Genomic DNA, 27976 nt, shown 5'->3' with positions numbered 1-27976 from the left:
GGGTTATATACTGCTAGATGATACCAAGATGCGATTTCCTCCGAGCTACAGTCCGGTGGACTAGAAATGAAAGCTATTTGTACTTTCGCGATAGTTTGAGGTTCTACCAATATGTAACCCGTGATTGCTACGTGGGCTACGCGTAGTGAACAGACAGTTGCGCATTGACTCGTTAGATTGTGTTTGGTATCAGAAAGACCTCGCTTTTCCATCCAGCATCTGCACCCTTTGAAGAGGTTTACTTGGCACTCTTGCGCTTCGCCTCTGTCTCGCCCAGCTGGCGAACGTAAATCTTGACGACTCCCTCGGCCATATCATCCTTGCCATCCTCAAAGCCAGGGCTGACGCCAATGGCGAGGTAATTTCCATTCCCACTGAATGCGAGGGCAGCCACACTAGACTCATGCTTGTGGTACAGGCGAATGCGGCGTCGGGAAATGCCATCCCAGATGGCAACAACACCATCGCCGCCGCCAGAAGCAAACGTGCCATACACAGGGTGAAAAGCCAGTGCGTTGACGGGGTAGACAATGTCGACATCATCCTCGGTAGTCTGACGATGGAACTTGAAAGCGTACTTGCGGGCCTGAGATTCGGGCGATGGATCGAACCACTCAACGGCCACACGGCCTTCAATGCTGGAGCAGGCATATCCGGCATCGTCGGGCATGCAGGCGACACAGCGCGTCATGAACTTCAAGCTGCTCTCGCGTCGCTGCCATGGCTCGATTTCCACCTTGTTGCCGTCAGTCGAGGCGCCATCAGCCTGTGCCGTAAGGAGGGCCAAGGACTTCAGGTCGTAGATGTAGAAGGATCGGGACGCCATAGCGACGACCAGCTTGGTAGGAGTGATGGACAGCGAGAAGGGCTTCGAGGGGAGGGGAATGACGGCGGGAATGTATTCGGTGTTCGTGCCAGCTTCAGGACGGTGCACGTGGAGAGTCGAGTCCCATGAACCGGAGATGACGAGTTTGTATTCGGGGCTGTAGACAACATTGCGTACGCCAGCCTCGTGGCTGCTCAGGACAGTCTGTTCACCAGTATTGGTATCAATCCTAAAGCCATTAGTATCGCTCCTTCATGCCAAAGTGACAGAAGATATCGGAACAGGCACTGCGCGATACTTACTTTCGAACGTCCCAGTCCAGTCCAGCTGTGTAGATCTCGTTCTCGTTCTCGCCAAAGCACACGTCGAGCACAGGCGCGCGGTGTTCAAACTTCTGCAGCAGTTTTCCCTCGCCAACTGCGCCATTCTCGTCGCGCAGATCATAGAGGTAGACATTCTTGTCCCATGACGATACAACGATGCGAGTCGAGTCGGGGTTGGGCGAGAACTTCAGGGCGGAGATGGCGTCCTCAGGCGGCGAGGCCACGGTAATGAGGTCTGTCCAATGTTAGTTCATCTTTCAGGGACTACATGACACTTTAGCACAGGGAATAGTACTCACTAGACGACATGGTTGGCACCTCGTAGGAATTTCAGGCGGAGTTGGAGATACGCAGCCGACGGAGCTCTTGAGGGCCTTTTTTGCCGCCGCTCGCCGCCAACAGACTCCCCGCGCTACACTGATAAGAATGTCACAGCTTGATTCGGATCTACCAGTATTGTTTTAATCTCCCTTTTTGGGCCTTCAGGGTCACTTAAGTTGTTGCTTCATTATTTGTTGAAATTGATTGGGCTTCGAGTAGTACATGATCTTATGGTGTTCGCTGGCAAATCCCAATCTTTATCAGGAACTACAACTGGCCGGGGCACTATGAAGGTCTGCGAGAGGTAGAACATGGAAATGTGCCGTCGTACAAGCCAATCCCTTAGTGCTCAGACGAGATAGTATTCTATATATGATCGTTTATAGATTCTCACAAGCAAATGAATAAATTTTTGGATCAACAAACAGTATATCCTGACGTCACCCATTGTAGACGCCATCCACTGCCGGCGGTGAGCGCGGTGAGACAATATCGCCGCATCCCGTCAAATGTGACTCGAGTGGGGGGAGATAAATTTATTACAGCTTACAATACTTTTCCAACCTCGTCCTCTTATGAAAGCACCAGTATGCCTTTCGCACAACTGGTTATTGGCCCACCTGGTGCAGGAAAATCTACTTACTGCAATGGCATGCATCAGTTCCTCGGAGCGATCGGGCGCAAATGCTCAATCGTGAACCTCGACCCCGCGAACGATAAGACCTCATACCCGTGTGCGCTGGACGTGCGCGATCTCGTCACGCTGGAAGAGATCATGGATGAAGACAAGCTCGGTCCGAACGGGGCGACACTCTATGCGCTTGAGGAGTTGGAGGAGAACTATTCCTGGTTAGAGGAAGGATTGAAAGAACTTGGAGGTTTGTGTTGATCTCCCGTGCTTAGCTTCAAGGCTGCTAGGTGACCTGGTTGCTAATACTTTACTAGACGATTATGTCTTATTCGACTGCCCTGGCCAGGTTGAACTATTTACGCATCACGCTTCGCTACGGAATATCTTCTTTCGGCTTCAAAAGCTTGGCTATCGGGTTTGTTTCTCTGCAGAAAAAGGTCCAAGAAAGATGCTAACTCGAATCAGTTGATTGTCATTCATCTCGTCGACAGCTACGCCCTCACTCTCCCCTCGATGTACATTTCCGCCCTCCTTCTCTCTCTTCGCGCAATGCTACAGCTTGATCTTCCTCACTTGAACGTCCTCACCAAAATTGACAATCTTTCCAACTATCCTGAACTGCCATTCAACCTGGACTTTTATACAGAAGTTCAGGACCTCAATTATCTTCTCCCACACCTGGAATCCGAATCCTCCCGCCTCCCCCATAGCAAGTTCGGCGCCCTCAACACCGCCATCGTCGACCTGGTCGAAGAATTTGGGCTCGTTGCCTTCGAGACGCTGGCCGTCGAGGATAAAAAGAGTATGATGAGCTTACTCAGGGCTATTGACCGCGCCTCCGGGTACGCATTTGGTTCCGCTGAGGGCGCGAACGACACCGTTTGGCAGGTTGCCGTTCGCGAAGGGATGGGGGTTACCGATGTACGGGATGTGCAAGAACGATGGCTCGACTTGAAGGACGAATATGATGAGATAGAAAGGAAGGAATTGGAAGAGGAGGCACGTATGCGCGATACAGCTAGCAAGGCCGCGGCGGAGCAGGAAGCTGAGGATGAGGATGACGATATGACGGATTGGAATGGTCCAGTCCCGGACAGCGGGGTGAAGGTGCAACGAAAGAAATAGCCAAGACATAACACAGCATTCATTTAGAGCTGAAACCATGTGTACAATATGCAAATTCAAAAGGGTATCATTAATGTACAATCGAAACAACCAGCAGTAGAGCAGAGCGGAAATCTAACAAATCAATCATCATCCATATCTTCGTCTTCACTCTCATCCATCACGTTTCGCGCGACAGGGACGGATCGTTCCATTTTGGCCTTGCCATCTTCCACGCCAGAGATCAAATCGCCCAGGACACCTTTCTCCTCTACTCCTCTGATCCGTACAATCTCCTGTCTCGCGCGACGAATGGCTTCCTCCTCGGCTTTCCGCATTGTCCCAGACACCCTAACCACGCGGAATACACAGGGACGTTCGCGTCCTCCGTTAGGTCTCTTTTGTGCACCTGCGCCAGGCTCGGGGACATGGGACATATAAGTGAGTGCGGACCAAACGAGGCGGAAGGAGGCACGTGGGCAGCGAATTATGGCAGTTGAGGTTGCCGGCGACAGATATTTCACTGGAGATCGGTCAGTTCATGCTCAAATTTTATACGTGACACTTTTCTCATTCCCAATTCGTGGGCTCGCTCCCACGAGCCAGAGTAGGAAGACTTTTGACGCACCATTTACTCCAGTCGCGGAGGCTCCTCCTAGCTTACCGACGCCCCAATCTCCATATAGTTCGGCCACTTCTTCGCGGATCATCTTTGCGAGAAGGCCCGGGGTCAACGCGTCGGAGGTTGGCGAGTGGATTGCCAGCTGAGCAGATTGCGAGTTATTCTTCGTGGCTTGGGCTGCCGTCGGCCATGTCTTTGGGTCCGGGTAGAGGATATCCAGAAGAAGGTAGCGGTTTTTGAGGCGGACCATTGTGATGTGGGAGGCTAGACCGAAGTTCGAAGGAAAATTGGAGACCGTAGCAATTGCAGCGAAGTTGACATTTGATAGCGGGCACTGATAAGCCTTGCGATAAGAAATTCTTCCGCCAAGCCGCTGGGTCAAATTGCCTCAGCACAAAGACCGATAGATCACGGACGTTTGTCAAGCTACGTGATGGGGGATTTTCGCATACGATACATTGGATATAGTCTGCAAAATCCGGAGCAAGAAGATGCCTACAAGCGTGAACATATCTACGGGCACATGGGGAAAAAAATGCTGAATATAATAATCATCATGCAATGGGTACGTTCATTAGGTCCCCAGAGAGGTCTAGTCATCTAAACAAATTAAATCAAGATCCGTAGTCGGGCGTTGCACCGTTTTTTCCAGGGGCGAGCCCTCTGGCATCGCCCACCGTTAAGCCGGTCATGCTGGGTAGCGCAGTACATGGATACAAAACTGCTGAGAAACAAAAACCAAGGGATCAACCAAACTCCACCGTCCTCTCGGGACGGACTGTATGCCACCAGCGGACGGCGCTGCAAATCATGTCCAAGAAAATCAAATGCTGACCTCGACACGGCCCTCGGCACCACCCTTCTGCAGGGTGGGAAGAAGGTAGGTGATGTCGTCCCAGGGGTGACGGTACAGACCGGTACGCAGGCGCTTCTGGTCGAGGTAGTGGGCAATAAGACCGATGGAACGACCAAGCACGAACAGACCGTTGAGGACACCCATCTGAAGGTAATCCTGGGCCTCCTCGGTGGAGAAAGCACCGCAGTTCTTAATCATATCGATGAAGCAGACAGCAACGCAGCCGTCGACGTTCAGGATGAGGTTGTCCTTCTTGGAGGTGGTGACAGTCTCGACGGCGATGGCGTAGTCGAGCAGCTTGGTGCTGGGGAAGTGCTTCTGGGCGAACTCCTTGACAAGCTCGACACGCAGATCGGGGTTGTTGCGGGACTTAACCTTGTGGCCAATACCGGGGATGAGCTTGTTCTCCTTGCGCATAGTGTCGACGAAGTCACGGGGGCTGAGGCCCTTGTCGTAAGCCTTGGTGAACTCCTCAGCGGCACCGTCCAGCGCACCACCGAAGCGGGAACCAATGGTCAGGAGACCGGAGACCAGGGCAGAGATCAGGTCCTTGCCGGCACGGGTAGTGATGATGGTGTTCATGGCACCAGACACGGCGGGACCGTGGTCGGCAGTGAGCATGAGAACCATCTCCAGGAACTTGCTGGCGTAGGGGGGAGGCGGCGGCGGAACCACAGCAGAGACATGACACCACCGATACCGATGTCCTCCTTGAAGACGTCAGAGATGGGCATACCGGCGTACAGCAGCTCCTGGCCACGGTCGTCGGAGATAGTGGAGATAAAAGCAGCGGGCTTGCGGACAAGACCCAGCTCCTGGGCCCAGGAGTAGTCGATGGGAATCTTGGGGACAACGGGCTCGGGGGCGGGGGTGATGGTGCCCTTCTTGAGCTCGGCCTCGTAGACCTCCTTCAGGGTATGGGGGAGGTCCTCGAAGGTCTCGGGGACGTAGATACCGGCCTCACGCATGGCCTTGTTCTTGTAGACAGCGGTCTCCAGCTGGGAGTTGGCGGAGGCACCAGCGTGACCGAACTGAACCTCGGTCTTGAACATGCTGGCGCAAGTACCGATGGCCCAGGCCACGATGGGCTTGGTGATAGTGCCGTTCTTGACGGCCTCGATCACACGGTACTCCTCAACACCACCGACCTCACCGAGCAGGACGAGGATCTTGCACTCAGGCTCGGCCTGGTAACGGAGCAGGTGGTCAATGAAAGTGGTGCCGGGGTAACGGTCACCACCGATGGCAACACCCTCGTACACACCGTCGGTGTTCTGAGAGATAATGTTGTTGAGTTCGTTGGACATACCACCGGACTTGGAGACGTAACCGACGGAACCCTTGCGATACAGCTTGGAGGCGACAATGTTGTCCATCATACCACCGGTGTTACCGATCTTGTACGCACCGGGCTTGATACCACCGACGGTGGCGGGACCAATGATGGTAATGCCCTTCTCCTTGGCGGTGACCATGATCTCACGGGCACGACGCTCGGGAACACCCTCGGCAATGATGGCGATGGAGCGAATCTGGGGGCAGTTCATGAGCTCCATGGTGGAGCTGTAGACGGAACGGGAAGAGGCGAAGTTGACGACGGTGTCGACATCGGGGTGCTTGGCCATGGCCTTCTCAACGTCTTGGTAGACGGGGAGGAGGGTCTCGCTGGTACCCCAGTACATCTTGCTGACGAATTGGCCGCCGAAGGTGTAGATGATACCGGCCACGGAGGGGGTGGTGCGCTTGCAGATGAAGTCAAAGTCGAGCATGCCCTGCACGGCTCGGGGTTGCATGCCACTGGGATCACTGTTAGAACCTCGTGCTGCGGATGAACCCACATCCGCCCATTGGACTTGTCCTCGTCTCGGGGGAGTAGTTGGGATGCAATTGGTGGGGGGTGGGAGTGGCTCGGACTCACTATACGAAGCATCGTGTCTTGTTGTGGAAGAGGGCGTGGCTGAGGGGAGAGAGCACACGGCTGGGGGGGTTGAAGCGTGTGATGTTGTCGTTGGCATTGGCGCCGTTGCCGGCGGACAGCGAAGTGGCAGGCATTGTGAATCTGATGGTGGTCAGAACCAGGTCAAAATTTTGAGGCGCACACGGACGGTGTGGAGGGAACGAATGCGTGGCACACACGAGCAAGGGCGAGGGAGGGAGGAGAGGAAAGCCTACCTATGCGTTATAACACCCGCTGAAAGATGAATGATGGAGAAAGGAGAAGGGAGGAGGGGAAGAAGACAACAGAAAAATCCGCGGGGCCGAGTACTCGCAGGTACGGTGTACAGCTCCTCCCAGACGGCGCTAAGCAGCTCAACAGTTGCGGTCCCCAAAGTACCGGGTACCGGCGATACTGCCCCACTTGATCGGCGTACGATACAGGTAAGTGTACACGTTCTGCCCACTGTTCGAAGTATAGATCCGAGGCCTCGAGTTGCAGCGAATTGAGGAGGTTATGCAACCAAAAAAATGCTCAATTGCGGGCAGAACAATCTCTGCATATACAGTACATACCACAATTCGTCGTATTTATTTTCACTCCCATCCGGGGCCCGTCTGCTCGGATGGTTTCGGCCGGCGAGTACAAAAAAAAAGTTCTGGGAGCGACCGTGTAGATCGGATTCCGGCGGTGAACCCAACAAAAGGAAGGGGCACTGGGGATGGCCTCCTCGCAAGTCTAAGTTTAGTACCTTAGCGGTTTCTGGCCCAGGCTGAAACAGTGCTCAGCTGTACACCGGCGAACTGGCCCAAGTAATAATGAGCAAGTACCAAGTACAGGTCCCGTACACACACACCTGCCCCAACACCCCACCTTTCCACACTTTTTTGCTCGCCTCAACCGCACCTGCCTCAATTGTACGCTGTACTCTCCAGCACAACTTTTCCCCTTCTACGCTGTACTCTCCAGTCCTGCTTTCCCCCTTCCCAAAAAAAAACCTCCCTTCTCCCTTCTTCCTTCCTCACTCTCTCTCCCATCCACACTACATCCACACACCATGTCCGCGAAGTCTATCCTCGAGGCCGATGGCAAGGCCATCCTCAGCTACCACCTCACTCGTGCTCCCGTCATCAAGCCGACCCCTCTGCCGCCCTCCTCCACACACAACCCGCCCCCTCGTCTCGCCTCCCTCCACTTCCCCGAAGACAAGGCCGTCAAGGATGTCCTTGACCAGGCTGAGGTCACCTACCCGTGGCTGCTGACCCCCGGCGCCAAGCTCGTCGCGAAGCCCGATCAGTTGATCAAGCGTCGCGGCAAGAGCGGTCTGCTCGCCCTGAACAAGACCTGGGCCGAGGCCCGTGAGTGGATTGAGGCCCGCGCTGGCAAGGACGTCCAGGTTGAGACTGTCACCGGTGTTCTGCGCAACTTCCTGGTTGAGCCCATGGTCCCCCACCAGCAGTCCGAGGAATACTACATCAACATTAACTCCGTCCGTGAGGGCGATTGGATCCTGTTCACCCACGAGGGTGGTGTTGACGTTGGTGATGTCGATGCGAAGGCCGAGAAGCTCCTCGTCCCTGTCAACCTCAAGAACTTCCCCTCCAACGAGGAGATTGCCTCTGCTTTGCTGAGCAAGGTGCCCCAGGGCATCCACAACGTTCTGGTGGACTTCATTTCCCGCCTCTACGCCGTCTACGTCGACTGCCAGTTCACCTACCTCGAGATCAACCCTCTGGTCGTCATCCCCAACGCTGACGCCACCTCCGCCGATGTCCACTTCCTCGACCTGGCGGCCAAGCTCGACCAGACCGCCGAGTTCGAGTGCGGTACCAAGTGGGCTATCGCTCGCAGCCCCGCCGCCCTGGGTCTGCCCACCCTCGCCAACACCGACGGCAAGGTCAACATTGACGCTGGTCCGCCAATTGACTTCCCCGCCCCCTTCGGTCGTGAGATGAGCAAGGAGGAGAAGTTCATCTCCGACATGGACGCTAAGACCGGTGCTTCCCTGAAGCTGACCGTTCTCAACGCCAGCGGTCGTGTCTGGACCCTGGTTGCTGGTGGTGGTGCTTCGGTTGTCTACGCCGACGCCATTGCCTCGGCCGGCTTCGTCTCCGAGCTGGCCAACTACGGAGAGTACAGTGGTGCGCCCTCCGAGGGCCAGACCTACTCCTACGCTAAGACCGTTCTGGACCTGATGCTCCGTGCTCCCCAGCACCCCGACGGCAAGGTCCTCTTCATCGGTGGTGGTATTGCCAACTTCACCAACGTCGCCTCTACCTTCAAGGGTGTCATCCGCGCCATCCGCGATGTCGCTCCCGTCCTGAACGAGCACAAGGTCCAGATCTGGGTCCGCCGTGCTGGTCCTAACTACCAGGAGGGTCTGAAGAACATCAAGTCCGCCGGTGTTGAGCTGGGTCTAGACATGCACGTTTACGGCCCTGAGATGCACGTCAGTGGTATTGTGCCGCTGGCTCTGCAGGGCAAGAAGACCGACATCAAGGAGTTCGGCGCTTAAATGTTGAGAAAAGCTTCTTCCCTGGTGTTTTGTCCCTGTTTTCTTGTTTTGCAGCGTCTCTGTCGTTGCATGGGTTTGTGGTATAATGCATGGCATGATATGAACTTTGGCGGGACCCCTTGGGTACCCCGCTCACCCCTCTAATCGAGGGTATGGCGTTTCTTCCCGCCCGGACGAAAAGACCGGATGCTTGGTGCCGACGTACATGATTAGATTTCCTTTATGTTCCACCCGGGAGATTTAGATCAAGATGTCCCGAATAATTTATTCCGTGATGATACAACAGTTCTCTGGCCCAATGTAGTATGTAAGGTATTTTTTGTGTCCTACAAATAAAAGAACTCTATGTACGCCCAAGACCGCAGGCTTGTAATTATTTATTTTTTTTTTTTTAACGGGGAGATCGATTTCTGCTGTGTTCAGCTCTTTGGCGCGGAAGTGCAGGGTGCAGGTGAGGGTGGTTGGTAGTTATAGATGACGAAAATTACCATACCGAACAACAAGCACGGGCGATACGGGCTCCACACAAGCTCCTGCACCCCGGATTAACAGGGTTATGGCTCAGGAACCGACGATCTGGGCTGCGAGGAACAGATCGTGGGGAATAAGGTAGGGACCGTGCCGACGCTTGGGTTGGATTGGGCTTCATGGTGGTTGCCGAGGGTGGCAGGGGAAGGCTTCCGCTGCCCCGAACTGCGGCTCGCGGGCGAGCGGGAGTGGTCTTACCCAATGCGGTTTGGTCGGCCAGATACTGTATACTACTATCGTGGTCGTAGTCTGTCCTAAACAATGCGACAAGGCTAGAGGCTCAACAGGTCTTTTTAAAATATTTTAACTGACTGTATTCTTCTCTCGATAGGTCCTATGGACTAGTCCTGTAGAAGGGTTCGGCAATGAGTACTGCTAAGTATAATTGCACCTGATTACGAAGAGCCACCAAGCAACCGCTCCAGGTCGAGTTGTTCAAGGCGAGACGTGAGGGGTAAGAGTATGCAAAGATTCAACTGCCGAAACGTGCAATAATTGCATCCTCTGGTGGTAGGTTCGACAATATGGTCGACTGCCGAGACGTCCGTAGCAACCGAGTACGATGCTGCTCGTTCACAGCTACAGCAGACGAGTTAGCTCAATCCGCAGAGCAGTACATAAGTCCTACTCACCATATGGTTGTTTCGAACTCGATTTGCCTGTTTTTGGAGCCATCGCAGTCCCACCAGGTGTTATCTTGCCGACTTGTCTGGAGCTACCTGTACCGCTGCGCTGGTATCGATGCAGCTGCTCGACTCCCTCCGGACTGACGGGGAACACAGCTGCCTTGTGAGCACCCGGGGTTCGAGATTTTAGCTGCCCGTTGTTACCAGTTAAGGAGATTGATGCGGTGGGTTCTGTTCGAGTTGAAAATGTGTTGATCGTTTGAGATACTGTGTCCGAGGCAGCACTCTGCAGCTGGGTTCGCATTGCGCGTGCTTTAAGGAGGTTGTAAAGGTTTGTCATCTGGGAGAGCTTTTTGGATTTTTCCCGATTGAGGCCGATCAATTCTTGATTCTTCTTCTCCAACTCTTCTGAAGCAGCTTGCAGGTCTGTATGGTTGAGGTCTTAGCTGGGTTTGGAATCTAGCCCAGATGGAGGATATGTGACGAACCAGAGACCTTGCCATGGAGAGTTGCAATCTCCGAGTTGGCGTTATGAATGATTTTATCCATTTCAGTGTTCAGGCTTGCGTATTTCTCGGTGAGACTTTTCCCAAGGAACTCTTGGTAGAATCTGACAAGGAAATCAGCAGCAGTAAGGAAAACTGTCACCACGCCTCGAACATACATCTCTTGAGTGCTCTGATATGCCCAGAATCCCAAAGCGCGTCCAGCACACTCCATGATGGTGTTGGGGTCAAGACCACTCAGCACGCTGGTCTTGTAATCCTCCGTAGGGTTTAATATGGTCGATACCGCATCGTCTGGGTTGGAAAGGATTGTCTGACAAGCAGGGCAGCGACGTTCTCCTGATGTGGGGTGTGCAAGGCCAAGGTCGCCCGCGCAACGAAGGCAAAAGATGTGTCTGCACCGTCAGCATAGTTCAGGGAAGATCAACGCCAGTCCGACTCACGAGCAAGTTGTCACCACAGCTCTTTCCTTCAGTTGCACCCGACATCTGAGAGAGTTGCATCGCAAGTGAAAGTCCATTGTGCTTGCCCCAACGAGTTGCGGCGGCAGAGCGGAGTTGGGAGGTGAGGTGGTCACCTGAGGCCTGAGGCCAAGCAACAATACGTTAGGGTTTCTCGAGCGCGGACAGCTAAAATGGCAGGGTATCAATTCAGCGCGTTTTAATCTGGTCACAAAACGGCAATGGATTCGGAGGCACCGTGGGATATTAACAAAACGCCCGCTAAAAGAAGAATGTGTTTCCTTGCGCATCACGCCGTGTGGATGTCATCTTCTCCTCAAACTCCTTGCCAGGCTCATACTCATTCCAGAGACTGGCTGGGTAAATATGCTTGTTCTTTTCATACCAGCGTCTGTCCACCACCTTTGTTTCCGAGGGGTCCTTGTCGGCACCTTCTAGCTTCTCGTCTTTAGGATGATACAGAGGGTTGTCGTTGGGCTTTGCCGCAGGGGGTTTGTCGGAGTAATCAAAAAGCAGGCCGCCAGCTTTTGAGAAGCTCGGTACGCGATTGGCGATGAAGTAATAGAACTCGTAGTGCTAATGCTGTGGTTAGCTGGGATCTAGTGGAAATGGAAACGCTAGGCCATGGTTTTAAAGCCGGACTTACATGAGGAACAATAACATTGCCCTTTACCAGCATTAGATCGTCCACGCTGACACGAGCCCACTCTCGACGAGCTTTCGCAGCCCCGCTGGCAGTGCGGCTTCCCAACTCTGCGCCAACTTTTCGGCAGCGATCCAAGAATAGCCAGACGGGATCTCCTTTCCTAAGTTTGACCGACCCAGCGGGTACACCTGTTCCGTCAAAAAGCACGAAAGGGATCAGGATTTCTGTGTTTTTAACCGCCTCTTGCATCACCATAAATTCCTTGCGCAATGTGTCGCGTGCTTGTGCCTCGGCCTTCTCGGCGGCCTTCGTCATTGCCTTTGGAGGGGGCAGCGCGTTCGGATTTGCCTTCATGCGAATCGTAGATGGTGTTCCCTCCTCGTTAGGTGTTTTCGAGTTCGATCGGGAGATGCTCGAGTCGCGCGGAGTGGCGATCGTTGATTCCTCTCCAGTATCTTCATTATCATCACCGAAAGAGAGTTTGCTTTTGGCGAGAGCCTTTTTTTTTCTTCTTGGGTGGACCGTCACTCTTCGCAGTCGAAGATCTGCAAGTCACTGCTATCAGATAATGTGGAGAGACGATGGAGTGCGTTGAAAACTTACCCATCAGTCATGTCGCCTGTCGAAGGAGTTGCGCTTCTTGAATTGCCATTCCCTGGCGGTATACCGAGAGACTTATCATGCGCCTCCCGTTCTTTCTGCTCTAATACCTCCGCGCGTCGTTTGCGAAAGTCGGAGAGATGCACGAGACCCACGGTTTGCGACTTGAGCATCTCCTCTGCAGAGACGCTCTGGCCCGTGAAGGACCGCGGCGTGGAGGTCTGGCTGTCTTGTTCGGAAGATGCCATCTTGACCAGCAGAAGGGCTATGGAAGCTTGGTGGCACCTGGGGTTCAACACTGACACAAAGGACCAGAACCCAATACTGTAACGGCGAACTGAGGTCTTGGGAAGCGTCACGTGATCGATTGGTAGAGATGGAGGCCTACCAGATTCTTTACCTGGCAACCTTAGAAACACATGTACTACTATGTGCTGACAGTTAATACGCACTGTCGAGATTGACTGAGATCATTGGTCCCGGGGCATCAGCTATATTTGAAGTAGTTACTTCACGAAAGCCTAGCTTGCTGTCTAGAACCGACTATAGCCGTACGCTGGAAAATAAGTAGATACGGTGAGGAACGTTGGCTGAGTTTATGTTTGCCATCAAAGAGCAGAAATACATTGTATTCTTTTCTTTTCTTTTCTTTTTTTTCTTGGGGGGCATTACTCCGTTCTTTTATTTTCATCACAAGAAAGCACCATCTACTTTCCAAAGCTCTAGCTCACTCGGCGGAGTGGAGTGCAAACAGTCCAAACTCGGCGCATGCATTGACTTGCGGAGTCCCTCCGACCTTAGATTCCTTTTCTGACAGCCAATTCACGATTTTGCCTGCCTGTCCACGATTCTCGAACCCAAATAATGGACGAAGAAGAAGACGACTTTTATGACCCTGTCGACACGGTGCCGACCACCGAGGTCGCGAACAATGGTGCCAATGTAGCCCCAGACCAATCGCAGGAGAACGACGGCATGGAAGAAGAGATCGAGGTTGAGGATGACGATGACGATGATGTTTGTGGACCCAGGACGAGCTTCAAGCACACTCGCTAAATTTCTCTCAGGATGACTTCAATATCATTACTGAGGCGCCCGCCGACGCGCCCCCTCCAGAGGCGTAAGCTTCCCCCGGTCGCCTGCCCACTTGCGACCTGCCCCGTTAGCTGACCCTTTGAAGCTCTCATCCACGCCATGCGACCTTGCGACAAGAACCGCAGCGACCCTCCTCGGCCAACTCATCTCTGACCTCGAAACCTGCGACGCCTTCTGCCACCCCTCGTCTAGATGCCCCGACTCCCGTGTCCGCGCCCGCGACAACGGCCGCTGCGCAACCTACCGCGCCTCAAAAGCCTGGCTCTGCGTACCCGGCAATTCACACCTCTACGATCGACGTCAATGGCAATCCTGTTCACCCAGCCACGGGTAAGCCGATCATGGCCACCGATATGGATGTCGACTTCCCTACAGACGACAAGCCCTGGCGCCGTCCGGGCTCTGATATCTCCGATTACTTCAACTACGGGTTCGACGAGTTTACATGGGTGAGCTACTGTCTGAAGCAGCAAGGGGTGCGAAAGGAGGTGGGAGACCAAAAGAAACAAATGGACGATATGCAGTCTTTCTTGGGCATTGGAATGCCCCCCATGCCTGGTGCGCCTCCAGGACCTGCTGCCGCAGCTAGTGCTCCACCGGCTATGCCTGGTATTCCAGGAATGCCTGATATGAACCCTGAAATGATGCAGGGTATGTTCCAGGCTATGATGAGCCAAGGATTGGACCCGTCAACCATGGACCCGATGGCGTTCATGCAGCATGCACAATCGATGGTGGCAGGCCAGCCAGGTGGCCAGCAGTCACAGCCAGGGTTCGGAGGCCAAGGCCAAGGACAAGGATATGGTCAAGGAGGCCAGGGTCAGATGGGATATGGAGGTTATGACCAACGTGGAAATTATGGAGGACGGGGGCGAGGGCGAAGATGGTAGGCTGGCGTGGGTTTTACTGGTTACTCCAATGATCGGCATGGATTTTATACGATTCACCTGGATATCGCGGCGTTCTAAGCAAATTTCAATGGGAAATTTATGTATCGAATTCGATTATGAACCTTCCAGACCGGGTATGTGAGCTTTGACTGCGGAGAACGGGAACTTGAGACAGTCTGTCCTATGAGAAAGTAGCTTCAGTGTTTCTAGGACGTTTGCCCTACCAATAGCGAATACAATCACAAATCACAGGCCTAATGGCCTCCTAGCAGTGGTTGCAGTATAATTACAATAGATCACGTCGAGTAGTCAATGGAGTCGTGTTCTCTTGTCCTAAGATACAAGCCATATTGTCCTTTATGTCTATGACTATGACTATGACTATAACTATGACTATCTTTATTGCCAATATTCATTCAACAGCGATTTAATTAAAAGAGGTATGAATGCCATTTCAATGGGGTAGAACCCGCAGAGAAGCGTGTCGGCCCTCGGGAGAGCTCGCGCGGCTTGGCATTCTGGAAATTTCTCAAGTCTGGATTCCCCCGGACGCTTCCCTCTTCCCTTCTCCATCCCACGCACATCGCTCCCTGGCCTCAATACTCCCACCTCTCATCACAATGGTATGTTTCCTGTGTCAGGCAGCTTGTCTTAGCATGTTTGCCAGCTTATTTGACGTCCTTTTGAGCTGTTCTTCCCTTGATCGGACGTCCAATGGCCTCCGCTTTTTTTCCAACCCCAATTCCCACTCAATAGCCCACATCCCACGAACTCTTTTGCGCATCTTGAATACTGACGCCTGCTGCGATAGTCTGTCCTCCGTAACATCAAGTCCCTCGCCCCCCTCCTGGACCGCGTTCTGGTCCAGCGCATCAAGCCCGAGGCCAAGACCGCCTCCGGCATCTTCCTCCCTGAGAGCAGCGTTAAGGAGCAGAACGAGGCCAAGGTTCTCGCCGTCGGCCCCGGTGCCTTCGACAAGGATGGCAAGCGTCTGCCCATGGGTGTCGCCTCTGGTGACAAGGTTCTGATTCCCCAGGTACGTGGTCGCACCCTTCACCCCCGTGTCCTTCCGCATAGCGCCGGCATATAGCATGCTGCTTCTCCAGCGCCAGTGATCTATTCCATTAGCTGTTTCCCTGCTAACATGTCTCTCTCTGCAGTTCGGCGGCAACCCCATTAAGGTCGGCGAGGAGGAGTACACCCTGTTCCGGGACTCTGAGTACGTGTTGCGCTGGCCCCTCATCACTTCCCAACAACCCCGACTAACCCCCTGACAGGATCCTGGCCAAGATCAACGAGTAAATTATTTGACATTCATAATATGTCTCTCGTTTCTTCCATGTCGTCTCTTTCTCCTCCCTGTCGTCTTGCTGGTCTCCCGACCTGCTCGGCTGTAAATCGTCGAGGGGAGGGTAGATGGCTTTCGACGTGTATTATACTGAAGCGAAATCACGAGCTCGACCATCCACAACGAGCCCAAGAACAGAATAAAAGAAAAAAAGAAAGAAAAAAAAGGAAACCTGAACAATATACCGGGACGGGACTTCATGCCTTGTCTCGGTTTCCTTTTGCATAATGAGTTTTTTTGAAGCGCTGGATTGGCCCTGGGTCTTGCATGTCTTTGTCTATTGTACTATTAAACCAAATCGCCACTCGCCTTTACCCCCGTGCTACCTGCCAGGGGTGGCAGTTGTGTAATTCAGACAAATCTCCCCTCAAGACACTGCTGTCTCTAAGCTATAACTCCTGCGCCACTATTCTCCCGGATGGTGCCTTGAATGTTGACCCAAACGACCGCTTCCGAGGCTTGCGTGTGGCCGTCTCCCTTTCCCGCCGGTAACGGATCAACAGGGGAACTCAAAAATCCTTTCTCCCAGTTCTCTTGTCGAAGGTACGAACGTACCTAAGTAAGCCCAATATGAAAGGCATCGTCACTCCGCCAGACATGGCCGCCGTATGTAGGTTTGGCCTCGACATCATGAGCCAGCACTGTGAAATACGAGTGAAGAGTGAATTCAAATTATCTGTGATGTCTAGGTCATATTTCAACGTTACCACGGCGGCATAAAATTGTGTTTGGTGCAATTGTGATGCAATCACTGATATGATATATATAATGTATCTCAATAGCGCAACCACGCACCTTCTAGCGAAGATGACAAGCATATTGCATGAAACCTTATAAAAAACAGAGAGCTTAAATAGCAACTCAAGAGGAAATAAAAAGGAATGTAATGGAATTATTATCGCTAATTTGGCAAGTTACGCTGAAAGCATTTGTGATGTTGTCGTTATCATGTCCGTTCTTCGACCCTCAGTCGTTGTAGTTTGACTGTCGCGATCCGTCCTTGTCCACTGCCGGCAGTCCATACAAGGCATTGAGCTCCTCCTCTTGCGATTTTCCAGAGTCCTCCAGCACGGGACGCTCAGCGTGGCATGCGACACGAACGGCGTGCCGTCGGTGGGGTGTGAAGCCGTAAGAGGCAGAATGGGTCTGGGTCGAGTCAGTTATTGCGCCTCTTTTCATTTTCTTGGGGTCAGGATGTCACATACCGTTGTCCGATTATCCCACAGAGCAACGTCGTCCTTGCCCCAGGAGAACCGCGCATGCATCTCTTGTGTAGTGGCGACCACGTCTGTGAGGTATTTGACAATGGCGTCGCTCTCAGCTTTGGGGATCCCGACAATCTTGGTCACGAAGCCGGGGTTGAAGAAGAGGGCATTCCAGCCGGTGACGGGATTTGTTCGGATCAAAGGGTGCTTTGTGGTGACCGGATCACGGCGGACGGGCCGGCCGATAGCTCGGGAGTCGTTGGCTTGCATGTCGGCGGAGTGCAGAGCCGACAGATTCTTGAGGTAGTTTTGCATGAAAGGAGATAGGACATCGTAGGCGGCGTATTGCGAGGACCAGAGGGTGTCACCGCCACCACCACTGGGTGGGCCAGTGAGAAGCTTCAGCGATGTGTAGGATGGAGGCTGAATCTCGTAGGTGACCTGCACTAGGGGTTAGCAGGAATTCCAGTGGTAGTGTGACACGGTAGAGAAACTTACGTCTGAATGCCAGAGGAAACTCGGGCTAAACAAGGCACGGTTGTCGCCCGAGTTGTCACCAGTGTAGACGACGTGAACGTCTTGCAGATCGCCTCTCTTTGGCACGGCGGTGGTTGCGTGCTGCGGGAGTAAGCCAACTTGAACTCAACCCACCATCACGATACAGGCAGCCAGATCTCACATACCTTGTGCAACTTGCCAAAGTGCCTCCCGAGTGCCCGCTGGGCCTCGATATCAAAGTTCTTTTGGGACCGGAAGAAGACGACGCCTCGGTAGGCAATCAAGCGGGCGAGGTCATCCTTCTGTGCATCGGTCAGAGTGGCCAGGTCGACCCCATGTATCTCGGTTCCTATCTTGGGGTTGTAGTCGAAGACCGCGGTGGCGTCCTGGAGCAGATTGCGGAAGTTTGGGTCTCCTCGAAGGCCACGATCCTCATACGAGTGTGGCTCGATGGGCACCCAGTGCACGTCCGGGAAAGATGGCAGGAAGTCTTCGTGTTGGTAGTTGTCGTGGTTTTCGACGATGGTCCGTCCGGGCACGTAGCCAAACTTGTTGTCGCCGGCAATTGGCTTGACGGAGTTGATGGCGGTCTTGGGCACAACAACAGTGTCCAGTGCTGGCGGTGTCGAAAGAGCAATGGGCTCTTCCAGAGATGGCGCCATGGCAAAAGATTTCTGGTACTACTGACAGTACTAGTATACCGGAGAGCCCCGGATCCTATGTGACGAATGGACGAGTATAGATCTTTTCAATACTACGAGAACTCGGGTCCAGGGTCCTCTTTATAAGGCCGGATGCGATGGCGTGAGAGAAGCGTGGACCATGAGTCAACCCCGGACACCCACGTCTTCATAATCCGGCTCCATTGGAGATCTTGCGTGCTCGGCCCAGAGTTGAGATTGCGCCATCGCGGAGCATGAAGATGGGAACCGCTTCCCCAGACGCTAGAAGCACGCCATCTGGCTGACGTTGATGGCAAGATTTGCCATCGCTGTCGAGCTTCGAGACACACCGCTCTCTCGCAGGTTCGCTCGCAGGGTACAAGGTCCATGTTACAACTTTCGATGCCGAGCAGCGCAGGCGGATAGAGCTCTGGTAAGTTGCGACGATCGTCGAGGCTGCGGGCCGCGAGGTGCGATTTAGCAGTGCCCGGTTGCGCGCTAGCGGGCGATCACGCAAGAGTGGCGGACGGTTTGCACTTCCCACGCCACGCCGACGGTCTGGAAGAAGCTGACCTGAGAACGGGTGCGCCGCGTTCCGGGCTGGCCGAAATGAGCAGACCGTCTTTCCACAGGCTCCAGCGGTTGGGCGATGATTTATTGTCAGCGGGTGAAACCAGCGAGAGACCTGCCAAGCATTGACATTATAAACCTCGATAACCTTGTTAGAACTCGGATATTACTAACCCTTAGGCATGGTCAGTGTGGGATGCTGATCTATTTCTGATGATGCGCCAAAATATCCGAGACGATCTCAATGGAGTGACTGCAATCCCCAAGACCATGAGCGCAATGGGGAAATGTACCCGTCTCGAGCAACACATCTGGACCAACGCGGGCCTTCCGCCTACGGCATCTACATGTAGAGACACCACGAAGTGAAAGTCGTTTCATTTGCGTACCTTTCCATACCGCTCATTGCATTAGTGTACATAATCGATGGAGCCCTCCATCCTCAAGTCATTTTCAGTTGAGTCCCAGCCGGCCCTCTCCAGCAGACAAGGGCCCCAGGGTCACCTCCTGCACTTGCTCGGAAACACCACTCAGCCGGTTGGCAACGCCCAGAATTCCGGCTTCCACGTCTCCCAGGACAGCCGCCAGGTCGTTGATGGCAGACCGAGGTCCGCCGGGACCAGCACCATCACGAGATCGAGAGCTGACAAACTCGCTGATCTGGCGGTTGAGCGTAAGCTCCACCCCATGCAGGTGGTCTTCGATCTCCTTCAGGTTGCCCTTGTAGCGGTCCAGTACACCGCTCATTTCATCTGAGCGCTGTGAAAAGTAATCCACCAGGTTGACCGGCACGCCATTGACCGCCGTGGCCGTGGCAGGGTCAGCCTCCACGTCATCCGGCAGAGCGAGAGTATTCTTGCGAGTAGACCGGCGATCTGGCACCTTTTGATCCTGCATCGACCACCAGCCATTCCCGCTGGTGGACTGGTACTGTAGGGGCAGCTTCAGGGTGTCGATGGCACGGAAACCCACCTGTGCCTCGGCCGCGTCCCGTGCGACGAGGCCGCGCAGCTGGTCGATGTCGCCTGCGTCGTTCTCCAATGCATGTTGGATGGTTTCGAGTTTGCCCTGCACAAACTCAACGTCATAGGGGATGGTGGAGCCCTGAGACTCGATTGTGGGAAGCATGTCGGACACCTCATTGCACAGCTTGATCTGGTCCAGGATGTAGTTGTCGATGTTCTCGATTCCCTTGCGAACCTGTTCCGCACAACTCTCGAATTTGGTCGTAGGGAGTAGCTCGTCCAGATTAAGAGCCACACCAGGTGCCACCGAACCGCCGGCCACACTTTGTTGCAGTGGTTGTTGAGTCGTCTGTGTCGTGCCCGGGTTTCCGAACAGCGAGAGAGTGGGCTTTTGAGTCTGCTGTTGCTGAGGCTGCTGGGTGCCCGTGGTGCCGCTAAATCGGAAAGGGTTAGCAAAGGTATAATAGACAAGAAACACACAAGAGTCACTCACAAGAGTCCGCCCCCGGTAGTTGAGGTGCCCAGTCCGAGGCTTGGCTTGGCCTGGGTTTGTGTCGCTGAGCCTAATCCACCACCAAAGAGACCACCGCCTCCGGTGGCACCTGTCTGTGTGTTGTTGGATGCTCCGCCAAATAAACCCCCTGCTGTCGTTCCAGTTTGCGTGGTGCTGGTGCTGGGTGCACCGCCGAATAAGCCGCCCTGTCCAGTGCCAGTGCCAGCACCGGCACCAGCTGCAGGCTGAGTGGAAGCCGTCGCCGATTGCCCGAATAAGCCACCTCCACCTCCGGTCGCGTTATTTTGCTGCTGATTCCCGAGACCCGAAAACATGCTGGTCCCGGTGCTTTGTGGTTGCGCAGTGTTCCCACTGCCCAGACCTCCAAACAATCCTCCAGCGGGCTTGGGCTGTGTCGTGGAATTCGGATTGCCGAAGAGACCTCCACCAGTAGTACCTCCACCTAGCGCAGATTTCGAGTTGGTTTGAGTATTGTTTCCGCCGCTGCTGAGCTCTTGATTAGTTCGCTGTTCAAAAACCTGACGCGACTCCGTCTGCCCCTGCGGTCCCTGCGCTCCACCTGCTTGTGAAGCCAGGAATGGAAGATCTGCAGCAGGTCGATCCCGACTTCTTGCGATAGAAACCCGGGATTTTTGTGCCTGGAGGAAGCTTCGACAGCTGTGTGGCGGAGCAGGAGACCCTGGAGCGACGGAGCCGGTTGGGAAAGGAGGGCTCTCTTCACTTACAACAAAGAATTGGCCGAATTTGTGTTGATAGACAGGCCGTCCGTCGATGGTGCGGAAGACTTGGGCGCGAAAAGAGACATGGCGATCGGAATGCGTAAATACCACCGCGCGAGAAGCAACGACTGGAAGGCCGCTGGGGCGCGAGATGCTGATAAGATTTGCGGCGTCTTGCAGTGAATGGCGGCGAGTGGGTTTTCCCGGTCCGACGTCAGACACCAAACAATTACCTGACGCATCGAACATTCAATTACTCCAAGGTTAGAGTAGAAAGCAAAGCCACCCTGGGACATTTTCCTCTCGGTAGTACCTGTCTGGCCTAGGGTGCTGCTGCGGCGTTTGTTTCACTCATACTGAACACACCAAAGCTCCCTGTGCTTCGGCTCATTCTCTGCTATCTCATACTAGTACTAGTAGGTACTCAGGTAGGCGAAAATGAATCTATTGTGAATTGAGCGTTCCTATAAGCCGCTTACTCTTCTTTATATTCTAGTACTACTTACATTCTGCGACACGCCATGGCCGATGGGCAGCCTCTATGCGTAGCCTCGACGTCCCCTTGCGACCATTATTTCAAGGATGCCGAATGGTGAGTCGTTGCTTGAAAAGCTGTCCTGCTGAACCCCTTCAAGGATGTCGCGGCATGGTAACCTATTGACACACCGCACTTTTAATCATTGTTCTAACAGCTCCAATGACCGGTGCTGACTTCGAGGGCTTCACAATAGGTCTCCAGATGGCACGACCCTTCTCACGAACTCGGCGGACCACCGTATCCGAACATACCTTTTGTGAGTAACGGCCCCATCCCACACACTAATAGCAGTATAGTAGTACTTCCAGGATGACCTAGGGTCCTTCGAAGATAGTCCTTTCGAATCGCGACTGACTGACATGTTAGGCCCCACGACCTCTTGGAAGCTTCATCGCCCCATCGCCTTGAGCCCTATTCAACTCTTGCTTGTGGGGAAACAACATATGCGACAGCAATCTACCCCCGGTACGACCTGGCCGATCCATCAACCACAGTGTTTCTGACTTCGATTCGAGACCACCCTATCCGACTAACGTCCGTTTTCGACTCCGAGCCTATCGTAGCAAGCTATTCAATGGTCAAACCAACCACTGAAGCCTTCATCGCTCCACACTCCCTTCTATTCCCTCAAACTCTTGGAGGGACCCATTTTCTCGCCGGATCAGATTCCCTCATTTGTGTTTTTGACGTCGAGCATACGGGTGCCGCTGGGCCCAAGTCCTGGCTGCCTACCGTATCGGGCAGAGATACTGCCAGCATGAAAGGAATTGTGTCCGCCATGGCCAGTAATCCCTCAGGAAACGGGACTCTTGCTGCGGGGACATTCACGCGACGTATTGGGCTGTATGGCTCGAATGGCACCGGAGACTGCCAGGGAACTTGGCACATCGGAAACACCGAGGCAGATCGCGAGATCGGAGGCAGAGGGGTCACTCAACTACTCTGGAGTCCCTGTGGGCGCTATCTGTATGCTGCGGAGCGTCAGAGCGATGGTGTTATCGTGTATGACATCCGAAGAACAGCAAGTGAACTTGGCTATCTCTGCGGACGGAAAGCGGTCACGAACCAGCGGATGAGGATTGACGTTGTTTCTTCCGGCAGCGATGGCTCTCACGAGATCTGGGCTGGTGGGACCGATGGGTTCATGAGAGTCTGGAGAGATCCTGCGTTTTCTGTGGGCAAAAAGGATCCCGATGCTGAGTTTCGAGTTCATGATGGTAAGCCTCCATTTGCTTATCCTTCCTGTACAGGGAATCTGGTACTGACTACCATACAGACGCTGTTTCCAGCACCGTCTTTCATTCCATGGGCAGTGTGGTTGCCACTTGTTCTGGGCAGCGTCGTCGCGATGGGGGACTGAGGCGGCAGACTCGGACGACTCGGACGACTCGGACGATTCTGACGCCTCGGATGACTCTGATGACAGTGACCGGTCCAATAATTGCTTGAAAGTATGGTCGATGCCCTTCCTGGAGGGTGCTGAAGTGGCCGATGACACCTATTAGTCTCAGCTCTGGTATGCGCTCTCCAATTCAGTGGAGGCGGCTAAATAACTTGGACTTGGTCGCCAGCCCAACCTACAGGCAATATGACACCGGACATCATGAATCCCAACCAGCAGCAATTCTGTATTTCGTGTATCCGGCAACCGCCATGCTGGCCATTGCTGCCTCAGGTGTCAATTCGTAATGGAGGGTAGCCCTACGGCCGCGCAAGGGGCTTGGCGTTTTACGCTAGTCCGAAAGAGGTCTAGCGTCTCCATTTGAGCAAGTTGTTGCCCAGCAAGCGGTCCCCAAAACGGAACTATATAAACATGCGTTCTTTGATCAGTACTTGCGCCAAGCCATTTTTTGAACAAAGAAACTGCCATTTCTTTGACCTGCACTTGCTGCTCGCAATGGCGCGTCTGATTGGCCAGGTTCATCGGTCGCCAATTGATAAATACCCCCAGCGCCTGCGTCTTTTCTCCGTTGCATCTCTCCTTCTCATCCTCTCCAGTTCGTTCATCCTTCGACTTCTGATCTTCCCACCTTTCCCAATTTCAGACTTGACTTCTACCATCCATAACAATTTATCTTACCACCCACGCCAATTCATCATACCACCCATTGCGACTCATCGCGATTCAACATGACTTCCACCTGTGTCGTCGCCACCGACTCGGGCTCGAGCGAGCCTTTTGACCCCCTCTTCGACGAGGTTGATCCGCCTTTTGACCCTCTTTTCGACGAGGTTGACGAGGCTCAGGACAACGCCAACCTGACCAACGAAGAGGCTCCTGCCATGATGAACGCCATGGGTGCCAACATTGCTATGGTCGGCAATGACTTTGATCTCGAGTTCATGGCCAGCGAGCCCCACCCCGTCCGCACGGTTACGATGTACTCCGACCAGAACTACATGGTCGCTGACAATGCCATTACCGACTATGCCTCCACTCCTTCTGACAAGCTCGACTCCGCCGAGCAGTTGCTGTATGACCAGCTGACCGCATTCATGGCTCCCAACGGACTCGGTCTCAACGAAAGCCTTGCTGTTGAGCAGTCGACCGTCGTGGACAACACTGCCGATATCTTCAGCCAGCCTACCGCCATGGGTTACAACACCCAGGTCTTCACCCAGCCCAACTTTGTGGATTTCACCACTGAAGTCGCTACTCAACCCACCGTCGTGAATTACCCTGCTGAGGACGTCACCCAGCCCAGCTCGGTCAACTACACCGCTGAAGTCGCTATTCAGCCGACCGTCGTGGACTACCCTGCTGAGGTCTTCACCCAGCCCAGCTCGGTCAACCATACCGCTGAAGTCTTCACTCAGCCCACCGCCGTGAACCCTACTTTTGAGGCTCCCGCTAAGACCTCGCCCTCCGATGATTATGATTCCACCTCCAAGGTCACCGTCCTTACCTTCGATGATATTTTCGACAAGTACAAGTCTCAACTTGCCCTGGTGAAGTCCCAGGGGTCCGACATGTTGCAGTTTGACTCTCTCGAAGAGGCTCTCGCCGCCCAGTACCAGGTCAACAGCGACCAGGCTGACAACACTATCCCGACCACCATCCCGAACAAGAAGTTTTATGTCTCCATCCTGCGTACTGCTCTGGACCACATGGATGGCTGCGCGAACTATGCAACCGGCTTTGGTAAGGGCAAGCTGGTTTACTCGAACGCGCAGAAGGAGCTTGCCTGCTGGCAAATTCTCGAGTCTGTCATCCACTCTCAGGTGAACGAGGTCGCTCTTCAGGATGCTGAGACCAAGGCTTACTATCCCACTTTCTATGAGCGTTTCAAGGATGTGGCTGTTTCTCTGGCCCGTTCAAAGCTTATCTGCAAGTCCGTTACTTCGCCTGCCTACACCTTCGCTCTTACGGATGCTCCGATTGCGGCCTTTAACCGCAAAGATACCAACAAGGAAGTGAACGATCACAAGGGGGAGGTTCTTCGTACTTCCCCCAAGCGTGGCAAGGTGACAAAGCCTCGCAAGGCTGCCAAGTCTCACAACTGAGAATGACTCGGAATGATGCCTTTTTTTTTACTCATGCAATTTCAATCGGTGGATATTCGAGAATGGTTCAATGATTTTTTAATGAGGATTTTTTTGATTACTTGGCTTTTTAATCGGCTTTGGTGAGATTCAGAATGTTTTCACTTATTGGAGAATACAAAAAGAACCAAAAAAAATATTAATGCACTGGGAGCTTTTGTTCTGTCTTGCTTTATTTCTATTTCTATTCTATGTTCCCCCCTTTACCCCTTACCCCTTCCCCCCTTAATATTAAAAATAACAAAAAATGAATGCAATGTGATTTAAGGTATACACCTGCCCGATGTGAGCTCTTACTACAGAAAAACACGCTATGCGACCAACTCCATCGACAAAATAACACTGAATCAAAAATCCAACTTCACACATACCCCTCACATCAAAATGCCATTAATTCGCCGCCTGCGAATAATGCTCCTGCGCCGAACTCGGTATCTGACTCCCCTGCATGAATAAGCTCCATATAAGAGAAATACCAAAAAATACAGTCAAAAACTGCACAAAATATGCAGCCACGAGTCTTCCTATGTTTGCAGTATTTGATAACCCGCAAAAACCCGGCGGGTTACCCACACTAGCCCATAACCCATTGCGGATTGGTGAAGCCTACCCATTTCCTACCCATGGGTGGGATGGATTGGGTTCGGGTGCGGGTTGGTGCGAGTTATGGCGCACCCTACTCGTGGGAGCGCCACTGTAGATGCGAAGCGGCAATGGCCTGGTTCTGGTATATGGCCCGTTTTACTATCTTTGGACCGCAAGGTAATTTCTCACAGCCCTATGTTCTCGTAGCAGAAGAATTAACGTTCGAGAGACTCAAGAGTATCGATCCTGAGACAGGGTCTTATACCTATAGACTGATCACCCTTTTCTAACTCTGCTAGTTATACAGTAACTATTGCCAGGCACCTTAGGTTTCAGGCAACAGTAACCTCTGTGACTTTTCCCTTGACACCAAGCGTTTGTATAGCTCTGGAAACTTGGCTGTAGTCAAAGTCTTTCTTCTCTTCTGCCATATGATTCCATACCTCGTCCAGCCGGTCCCCTTTGACTTTCTGAAGCACTATTATATTCCCGGTCGGGAACACGGACGAACAGCAAATTTGCCCTGCTGCGTAGAAGTCTGCGAAGAATGGATAGCCCTCTGGGCTTTTCTCCTCAAGAGTCTAGTAAATGATCCGTTCGTTAGTGTAACTGTAAACTGCTCCAATGTTAGCTTCTGCTCCCAGAATCCTGAGGGATTTCATTCAGACCTTTGGACGTCAGATTCCACCCAACACTTCGCAACTGCGGATTGTCCGTCCCAAATGACCTCGAATACTGACTTCAGGTCTCACCGTGGACTTAGTGAAAATGAGGAAGGCTTGCTCGCTTACTCTACCACTGATAAAAAGCAAGTAGAAGATGATATATCACAAAAATGATCCACTTTCAGCTAGAATAATAGATTCTAGTTGAATTATCTCTATGGGCATGCCCAAGTAGCCCAAGAAAATCGGTGGGTGGGATGTCCCAGGTCGGAATGTTCGCCCTTTGTTCCTCATCCGGGGGCGGCCCTTCCGATGAACTCTGGTGGCGTTTTTCGGCCGAAATAAATGCGATAGAAGATTCTGCTCAGTTGATCAGGTGATTTTGATCGTAGTCTTGAAAGTTGGGTGTTGAACTGTGCGTAGAACCATCGTAACTTCCAATATATATTTTCACTTTACCCAATTGCAATACATCTCTGAGTGTGGAGCTCGAATCTTCAACATACCTCAGTATTACTCTCGTTTCTCAAAGCGAAATCGAGTAAAGTTTCATTTGCCTAGGTCTAGAGATTTTAATTTCTTTGAATACGGTAGTATAATTAAATATTTCCTTTATTTATCATGGTGAAGATGGAAGTCATACTCGTTTTGACCAGAACAGTTGTATTTTACCGTTATTTATTGAGATTAATCATCTTTTTATGCATCCTAATTGGGAAAATATGCAGTACTTGGGCGGTTTGGGCTGTTCCGAGGTCTATTTGGATATAATTTTGATTATACTTCCATCGTTCGACCAAGCCAAACATCCTACAAGTAGGGGAGCTCTTCGGACTGACCTACTTGGCGCTCTACCTGGTACATCCTTCGAAGCTACTCAATAGGACCCGAGTCCGTATAAGGCCTAGCACGGCAACGGTACGGCTGCGAGTCGATACTTAAGGATTACCGAGTGGTGCTTAGAGGGCCACTTCTGGCCATACCGGCACATATCTTTATTGTACCTCTTGACAACTGGTAAATTGTTGACCAGCGTTTGACCGCTCACCGTGACCAGATAGCAACGCGTAACAACTGTCTGTCTGTCTGTATAACTGATTATAGGATAATTCTCGTATAAATAGACCGAAGGGTAACAAGCTCGTATACAAGAAGTCTTGAAGGCCCTGAAAGTCTCCAAAGAAGCACTTCTAAGTCCCCTCAACGGAAAAATTCCAGATCTTGCATGAACCAGACCTGGAAGAAGGCATTTATCGACGCGATCAGTATACCGAACAACTTTGATTTCAAAGATCATCCGGCTCAGGACTGCGAACCCAGACAAGTTGATTATGACCAAGCGAGTCGACACTGAGCAGTCATATTTGATAACCCAAGGCATCATGATATGAAGTAGGCTTCAGGACTGATGTTTATCCAATCTAGGCTGATCTGCAAGTCTGCGACACTTGGTGATCTGCCTAGCCTACTATATATTGGCTCTTATAGGTATCACAGTTTAATTATGATTTTCTTGTTACGAAATTATTTGATTCCCGGTTTTAGTCAATTTATCAGTCGTCAGCCCGACATCTGCCTTGGGCTGCAGGCTGCAACATCAATGTCCGATATGGGCGATGTGTGAGGAGGTACAAAAAGTGTATCTAGAATAATTTATCCAGTCAATTGGTTTCATTGA

The 27976-nt window shown here is 52.7% G+C and overlaps 13 protein-coding genes across 13 annotated transcripts; 6 read left to right on the top strand and 7 right to left on the bottom strand.

Moving 5' to 3' along the window:
• Positions 1 to 238: 238 nt before the first annotated feature.
• N7532_004961 (WD40 repeat domain-containing protein) lies at positions 239 to 1458 on the bottom strand (the record flags this gene model as incomplete). The annotated part of the gene is made up of 3 exons (XM_056617455.1): positions 239 to 1055; positions 1129 to 1384; positions 1449 to 1458. 3 exons carry the CDS (start codon positions 1456 to 1458, stop codon positions 239 to 241), a joined length of 1083 nt encoding a protein of 360 aa, XP_056473614.1.
• Positions 1459 to 2059: 601 nt separating this feature from the next.
• N7532_004960 (GTPase GPN2) lies at positions 2060 to 3226 on the top strand (the record flags this gene model as incomplete). Its single annotated transcript, XM_056617454.1, has 3 exons — positions 2060 to 2348; positions 2416 to 2516; positions 2567 to 3226. The coding sequence occupies 3 exons, from the start codon at positions 2060 to 2062 to the stop codon at positions 3224 to 3226; spliced, it is 1050 nt and encodes a 349-aa protein (XP_056473613.1).
• A 122-nt stretch (positions 3227 to 3348) lies between these two features.
• N7532_004959 (Rpp14/Pop5 family protein) lies at positions 3349 to 4077 on the bottom strand (the record flags this gene model as incomplete). Its single annotated transcript, XM_056617453.1, has 2 exons — positions 3349 to 3728; positions 3834 to 4077. The coding sequence occupies 2 exons, from the start codon at positions 4075 to 4077 to the stop codon at positions 3349 to 3351; spliced, it is 624 nt and encodes a 207-aa protein (XP_056473612.1).
• Positions 4078 to 4650: 573 nt separating this feature from the next.
• N7532_004958 (uncharacterized protein) lies at positions 4651 to 6735 on the bottom strand (the record flags this gene model as incomplete). The annotated part of the gene is made up of 3 exons (XM_056617452.1): positions 4651 to 5326; positions 5368 to 6480; positions 6602 to 6735. The coding sequence occupies 3 exons, from the start codon at positions 6733 to 6735 to the stop codon at positions 4651 to 4653; spliced, it is 1923 nt and encodes a 640-aa protein (XP_056473611.1).
• A 941-nt stretch (positions 6736 to 7676) lies between these two features.
• aclA (putative ATP citrate lyase subunit (Acl)) lies at positions 7677 to 9134 on the top strand (the record flags this gene model as incomplete). Its single annotated transcript, XM_056617451.1, has 1 exon — positions 7677 to 9134. The coding sequence occupies one exon, from the start codon at positions 7677 to 7679 to the stop codon at positions 9132 to 9134; it is 1458 nt and encodes a 485-aa protein (XP_056473610.1).
• A 1152-nt stretch (positions 9135 to 10286) lies between these two features.
• Positions 10287 to 11008, bottom strand: N7532_004956 (uncharacterized protein; the record flags this gene model as incomplete). Its single annotated transcript, XM_056617450.1, has 2 exons — positions 10287 to 10714; positions 10777 to 11008. 2 exons carry the CDS (start codon positions 11006 to 11008, stop codon positions 10287 to 10289), a joined length of 660 nt encoding a protein of 219 aa, XP_056473609.1.
• A 508-nt stretch (positions 11009 to 11516) lies between these two features.
• Positions 11517 to 12749, bottom strand: N7532_004955 (FAM50/XAP5 family protein; the record flags this gene model as incomplete). Its single annotated transcript, XM_056617449.1, has 3 exons — positions 11517 to 11831; positions 11902 to 12430; positions 12505 to 12749. 3 exons carry the CDS (start codon positions 12747 to 12749, stop codon positions 11517 to 11519), a joined length of 1089 nt encoding a protein of 362 aa, XP_056473608.1.
• Positions 12750 to 13365: 616 nt separating this feature from the next.
• On the top strand, positions 13366 to 14486 carry fip1 (cleavage polyadenylation factor subunit FIP1; the record flags this gene model as incomplete). The annotated part of the gene is made up of 3 exons (XM_056617448.1): positions 13366 to 13518; positions 13569 to 13621; positions 13682 to 14486. 3 exons carry the CDS (start codon positions 13366 to 13368, stop codon positions 14484 to 14486), a joined length of 1011 nt encoding a protein of 336 aa, XP_056473607.1.
• Positions 14487 to 15106: 620 nt separating this feature from the next.
• N7532_004953 (GroES family chaperonin) lies at positions 15107 to 15788 on the top strand (the record flags this gene model as incomplete). Its single annotated transcript, XM_056617447.1, has 4 exons — positions 15107 to 15109; positions 15298 to 15522; positions 15647 to 15705; positions 15764 to 15788. The coding sequence occupies 4 exons, from the start codon at positions 15107 to 15109 to the stop codon at positions 15786 to 15788; spliced, it is 312 nt and encodes a 103-aa protein (XP_056473606.1).
• Positions 15789 to 16800: 1012 nt separating this feature from the next.
• Positions 16801 to 18199, bottom strand: N7532_004952 (TauD/TfdA dioxygenase family protein; the record flags this gene model as incomplete). Its single annotated transcript, XM_056617446.1, has 4 exons — positions 16801 to 16980; positions 17040 to 17480; positions 17538 to 17657; positions 17723 to 18199. The coding sequence occupies 4 exons, from the start codon at positions 18197 to 18199 to the stop codon at positions 16801 to 16803; spliced, it is 1218 nt and encodes a 405-aa protein (XP_056473605.1).
• A 1023-nt stretch (positions 18200 to 19222) lies between these two features.
• N7532_004951 (uncharacterized protein) lies at positions 19223 to 21053 on the bottom strand (the record flags this gene model as incomplete). The annotated part of the gene is made up of 3 exons (XM_056617445.1): positions 19223 to 20168; positions 20228 to 20734; positions 20974 to 21053. The coding sequence occupies 3 exons, from the start codon at positions 21051 to 21053 to the stop codon at positions 19223 to 19225; spliced, it is 1533 nt and encodes a 510-aa protein (XP_056473604.1).
• A 435-nt stretch (positions 21054 to 21488) lies between these two features.
• Positions 21489 to 23010, top strand: N7532_004950 (uncharacterized protein; the record flags this gene model as incomplete). The annotated part of the gene is made up of 5 exons (XM_056617444.1): positions 21489 to 21559; positions 21699 to 21761; positions 21872 to 22722; positions 22782 to 22817; positions 22874 to 23010. The coding sequence occupies 5 exons, from the start codon at positions 21489 to 21491 to the stop codon at positions 23008 to 23010; spliced, it is 1158 nt and encodes a 385-aa protein (XP_056473603.1).
• A 625-nt stretch (positions 23011 to 23635) lies between these two features.
• On the top strand, positions 23636 to 25009 carry N7532_004949 (uncharacterized protein; the record flags this gene model as incomplete). Its single annotated transcript, XM_056617443.1, has 1 exon — positions 23636 to 25009. The coding sequence occupies one exon, from the start codon at positions 23636 to 23638 to the stop codon at positions 25007 to 25009; it is 1374 nt and encodes a 457-aa protein (XP_056473602.1).
• Between the last annotated feature and the right edge of the window lie 2967 nt (positions 25010 to 27976).

This window comes from Penicillium argentinense (assembly GCF_028826775.1).
Source record: "Penicillium argentinense strain IBT 30761 chromosome Unknown utg000005l_segment0_segment0, whole genome shotgun sequence".
In the NCBI taxonomy this organism is placed as follows: Eukaryota; Fungi; Ascomycota; class Eurotiomycetes; order Eurotiales; family Aspergillaceae; genus Penicillium; species Penicillium argentinense.
Note: the sequence above shows the minus strand (reverse complement) of the source record. Positions and strands in the feature narration are given on the sequence as shown.